The sequence below is a fragment of the Plectropomus leopardus genome, chromosome 18, assembly GCF_008729295.1.
Source record: "Plectropomus leopardus isolate mb chromosome 18, YSFRI_Pleo_2.0, whole genome shotgun sequence".
NCBI lineage: Eukaryota > Metazoa > Chordata > Actinopteri > Perciformes > Serranidae > Plectropomus > Plectropomus leopardus.
The window spans coordinates 26,437,855-26,443,689 of NC_056480.1; the positions used below are offsets into that span (position 1 = coordinate 26,437,855).

General features: G+C 37.7%; 1 protein-coding gene across 1 annotated transcript in view; it reads left to right on the forward strand.

Moving 5' to 3' along the window:
- The window catches only part of LOC121958193 (hippocalcin-like protein 1), a 51,440-nt gene extending 49,986 nt beyond the window's left edge, over window positions 1-1,454 (forward strand). Inside the window, exon 4 of the mRNA XM_042507066.1 lies at window positions 898-1,454. Within this exon, the coding sequence (XP_042363000.1) occupies window positions 898-995 (98 nt within the window). The 3' untranslated portion in view covers window positions 996-1,454. The remainder of the gene's footprint in view (window positions 1-897) is intronic.
- The last annotated feature ends 4,381 nt before the right edge of the window (window positions 1,455-5,835 follow it).

A 5,835-nucleotide genomic window follows, 5' to 3' on the forward strand; every position in this document is an offset into this window, starting at 1 on the left:
ATCGTATCGTATCGTATTATATTGTATGGTAGTACATTCTGCTGTATGCTTTCAAATAACATATTTTTGTGAAAAAAAATTGTATAAACTGTACACTAAAGCAGAGGGAAAAAATGCCACACGTCTAAAGTTTAGGCTTTCTTCAAGTGAATGGTTCATTTAAATGTTTTGCATGTGAATAGCCACTCTTATCTTACTAATGGTAAATCGACGACATTTATAGAGTGCTTTTCTGGTCTTAGCGATCACTCAGAGCACAATACACTACAGGCACCATTGACCCCATTCACACACACATTTCTATACTATTGGCACAGCCATCAAAAGCTATTTGGGGTCCAGTATCTTGCCAAAAGGCACTTTGACAGTGGGTTGGAACGACCAACCCTCAGACTGATGGACAACCACTCTACCCCCTGAGCCAAAGCAATATGCATTATGCTAAATACTGCAAGGTGAACTATTGGTTTAGCTCATACAGTGGACCAAACCAGTAGTGGACCCCATCTTTTTTTGCAAAGCAGGAGTGTGCCAGCAGCTAGCTACAGTAAAAATATGTTTCTGAAATCATTTTAGTCAAGAAATAGGCAACTCAGTAACAGAATCTTGGTTTGTACTGTATTTGAGGAGAGCTGCTTAGTTTTACTGTTTGATCTTAGTTATTTAAGCTTCTGTTTTACAATACAGGAAACAGCATGGCGTCCACTTCTTGTTCACAAACTCTACAGCCAAACAGTTCACTAGAAGACATTTTAGGCAATAAATAGTGAATGCAGTAAGCATCAATCTATTAGTAACTTTGACGAAATCAAACAGGCATTTTGCAACACGAATAACGGTCATAATCCTTCAAAATAATGGCTATTTTTGTCTCTTTTTTTCTCTTTCACCCTGCAGGCAAATTGTCCCTGGAGGAGTTTATCAAAGGTGCCAAAAGCGACCCCTCCATTGTGCGGCTACTCCAGTGTGACCCAAGTTCAGCCTCCCAGTTCTGAAATCCCCGCCCTGCTACGACCCCTTCTTCCTCACCATTTCTGTTGCTATTGAAACAGTCACTCAAATCAATGCATGATGGTTCTCGTCTCTCATATCATCTCTTTTTTTTGTTTTTGTTAGTTGTTGTGAGCGAGGATGCAGGAGGGATTTTAAGGAAGATAAGAAAAGCCATCGCTATCATTTTACTTTCATTTTTATATTTGGGAAATATGAAGGGACATGCATACATTTAATGATCAGTGGCGTTAATGTTCCCGAATATCTCTCTCTCTCTCTGGAACCACGGATTTCCAGGGGAGCTTGTAACAAAGAGTGGATTTTTTGCAGGGTGAGGATTACTCAGTTTGTCCTCCAACACATATGTATATCATGTATATACTGTACGTCTATGTATATCATAAGATGAAGTTTGTCTTCATGTATGGTGCACACTCTGGCATTGAAAGGCAGTATTATGTAGCGTAGCTTCCTGGTGTAATCTGGACGGGTGGTTGGGGTGGAGGTGGGTGGGGGTTATTGGGATTTCATGCTATATGATCTTTCGCTGAGAAAAAGAAAGGCCTAAGATCCCATTAGCTTTTTATTGATATCTACTGGCATGTTTCTTAATTGTTTTTTTTTTTTTTCATCTGTACATATTGTTTTCCTCCTTCCTGTCATTTTATTTATTCATTTTTATTCTTATTATTGTGTTTTTACTTTGAAACGTTACAAATGACCGTGTTCCAGTTTACAGTGACAGAGAGAGAGAGAAAATGTGAGTTTAGATTGATCTTTTTTGGGGGGATTTGTGGGTCTGTCACAGTGAAGGATTATGAAACTCTAAGGGGATCCTGTAATGCATTTGATCAACGACACCAGTAGCACATATCGTTCGAGCCGCCATGTGTTTATAAAGTATGGCTGTGCATTTGGTGTGAATGCGTGTGTGTGCATGTGAATATGCACCGTGTGCTCGAGGCTAACTTTTACAGTATTATCATGTTGTGTTGTTTCTTAATTTGTAAGTATTTTAAAGTTCTTTAACGACGAGCAGTAAACTTAAGATAGTCGTAACCTGTCACTATACTGCATGATCCTATGAACTGACAAAATCCACACAAAAAAACAGTTAACACACAGCAGTATCTTTTTGTAGCTCTGCAGCCTCCTCAGCTCTGTACCAGGCAGAAATGATTGAGTATTTGTCTTGCTTTGGGAAAAACCCTCCCACCTCCTTAAGCCCATCGTCCCTCTCCCCCTCCCTCTTTTCCTCTGACAGACAGAGAACTCACTAAGGGCTCGTTCATCACTATCTTGCTGAATGATTTTATAACCTCCTGGATTAATCTGCTTACGGAGCAGTTAGATGAAGGGACATGTTTCCCGAGATAGGAGAAAGTGCACACGCTTGTTCTGATTAAAGTTTTCAGGGTTCCAAACATATGTTGTAATGTGACAGAGATCAGAGGCTGTGTTTACATTAGCACTTTGTTAACCCTTTGAAACCTGAGCCAATTGGTTTGATTTCTTTCAAAAACATAGTGGAATACAAGCAATGACCAAACTTGGCAAGAATTGTCCCACAAACTGTAAGAAATTAGTAAAATGTGACAGAAAACTAGAAAACTAACAAAAACTAGGGAACAATGTCCAGAAAAAATATTTATAATCAATATAATTTTAGATATAAATTTATGTTAACGAAAAAAAACCCATATATTCTTTTATTTTCCACACTTACTTCGGGTAATTTTCTTGTTTGTTTTTATTGTTTACTTTTATTTTTATGTTTATTTTATAGATGATTTCCTTATAATTTATCTGACTAATTTCTTGCTATTTTTGGGTTTTAAATGTTTCACAAACTGCAAGAAATTAGTAGATCTAGAAAATTAGTTTTAAAAAATCTAGGGAAAAAAGGCTGGGGGGAAACTGTATTTATAATTATCATAATTGTATATGTAAAATTATGTTACAAATTATTATAGTTTTTATACCCTTTTCCAGGTCAAATCTTTTTAAAAATGTGTTATTATTATTATAAATAATAATAATATCATTTTTATTTTAATTAATTACTTTTAATAAATTTCAGGTATTTTTTTTGTACTTTTTACTAATTTATTGCAAATTTTTAGGTCTTTCTTTATTTCGTTGATGATCGTCCCCCATGATTTGGAAAGAAATCAAACTAATTTGCTCAGGTTACAAAGGGTAATTTATTTACTGAATATTTGAAGCACCAAGAAAGTGGAACACTTATGGTGTGCTCACACCGAATGCGAAGTAAGCATTTCGCAAGCTGCAACTACATACAAAGTCAATTCAAAAACTTTAATAGACACAAATTTTTGATGAGTGGTGCAAATGATGTGAATAACATGAAATGTGTGCCATTAGTATTTTCGTGCAAGTTGAAGATTTTTTAAATTTTCATGACACCTCTTTCTAACATGAAGGGAGTGAGCAAACTGGCAGATGGAGCTTAAAAAATTGTCTAGATATATTAAAAAGAACGGAAACATTCAGGGAGCTTGTTGAGCCCTGATGCAGCCTGAGGAACGGCCTCCTGTGGCTGTGCAAATCAGTCAGCGCAGCTTTTAAGGGTGAGTATTTGCCATTTGCGATATAGGCCTAGTCCAAAAAACATTTCAGCAGCCGTATTAGTGCGAGTGATCACGTTTGGTGTGAACACACGATTAGGGACATGGCATCAAATCTCCACTTTAAATGATTTTTTTTGTTTCAAAACACAGTCTCAAGTGAATATATGATGCTTAAAAACCTCCATCTGAAATACCACGCTCATGTAAACATAGCCACTATTTGCAAGAATACCAGCACCACTCCCATGAACAACTGAGGGCCCCCATTCAGTCAGTCTGACAGTCAGTCAGATCACTGTTGCCATCTTCTGTTTTAGAGGTTAAACACAACCCAAATTCTGATTGTCAAGAAGCTAAGACTTTGGGCAGGCTGGGTAAAGGCGGTGACATTGCACATACTCATACACTATAGCAGGGGACCAAAAGGCCCTTTACTTTTAGAGGCTGTTATAGTATAAGTATAATGTATAAATGTTTTTGGTATTAAAAAAATGGTGGAATGTAACTAAGTACATTTTCTCAATTACTGGACTTAACCCTTTGAAATCTGGGCAAATCTGCAGATTTCAAGAGGGGCCCCAGTCTGAATCCAGGTTGGGACCTTGGGGTGCCCTTCTGTGCGGAGTTTGTGTGTTCTCCCCATGTCTGCGTGGGTTCTCTCCAGGTCTCCGGCTTCCTCCCACAGTCCAAAGACATGCATGTCAGGTTAATTGGTGACTCTAAATTGCCATAGGTGTGCATGTGAGTGCGATAGTCTGGCGACCTGTCCAGGGTGTACCACGCCTCTCACCCAATGACAGCTGGGATAGGCCCCCTGCGACCCTTACGAGGACAAACGGTTACGAACAATGAATGAATGAATGAATTCAAAACCTGAGAATATTTTAGATTTACAGTGATGATAATTATAGATATTTAATTTACATACAGTATACTAGTTAGGATATAATAGTTTTCTGGACATTTTTCTCTAGCTTTTCCAAAAATTATTTTTTAAATCTACTAAATTCTTGCAATTTGCGAAACATTTCTTCCCAAGTTGCTCATTGCCTTTTTCAACATGTTTTTGGAAGTAAATCAAACCAATTCGCTCAATTTGGTCAAAGGTTTAAATGCTTGTGTGTCTGAATGCAGCACAAGAAAAGTGATGTTGATTTGGATTTCAAAGGGTTAAGTACAATACTACTGTACCTTTTCATTTCATGCTACTTTACACTTCTCCACTGCATTTCAGAGGCAAATATTGTACTTTTTACTGCAATACATTTACATGAGAACTGTAGTTACTAGTAATTTAAGATTTTACAGTAAAGAAATATTAGTTTATAAAATATATTGTATTGTTATTGATTAAAACCCCCTCAGATTATATAAAACATTTTAAATTAGCTCCAACCTTAATGTTCAGTGTTTGCTCTATAATTGTGTGAGAAAATCCTTTTGAAATGGCACATTGAAACGCTTCATTGAAATCCAGACTAATACAATTATTTCAGGCGGGTTAGCAGCCCCATAAAGGAGGTTTAGTAAGGCTTCGCTTTACACAGTGTGGAAGGTGAGGAGTAAAACCCTGGCACAAAATGATTTCTCTGTCTGCCATGTGAGATAAAAATAACTGAATGGGATAAGATTTGTTTTGGCAAGTCAGAGAAAAGCCTCTGTCTTAGCTGCCAAACATGAGGTTTTTCAAAAATATCAGCCCCAACATATGTGTGTTACCCAACATTTCACTACCTCACAAATTGAATTAGTGTGTGCAGTGGTGGCAAAATGAAATGAGAGCTGTGCTGGAGCAGCTGCTTTCACACAACATTAAGACTGAGGTGTACCAAACATTTGCACAGGAGCTTCCTAACCAGCCGCACCTCTGCTTTTGGGGATCCTATTGTGTCACTGCCTTCTGCTGGTAGGATAAGGAACAACAGTTGCTTACCCCGATCTACAGTTTAACCCTTTTCTATTCTTACTGCCTCTGACGAACTGGTATCTTGTGTTGAATAAATACACTCCCTTCTTTCTTTCTTTCTTCCTCCCCTTACCTCCCTTTCCTTCCTACTTTTCTGTTGCATGAAAACCTCAGGTGAGGATGTCATGTTTGTTCCGTTGGAAATCGAAATATACCTATGTGTTTCAAAGCTGCACGTGTGGACTGTTTACTCATTTCTGGTTATTTGTATGGAATGCATTAAGGAGCCGAGCAGCTGAGGCTAATGTCTGGTCTGACAGCTGAACATTTCAGTAATGCACTTGC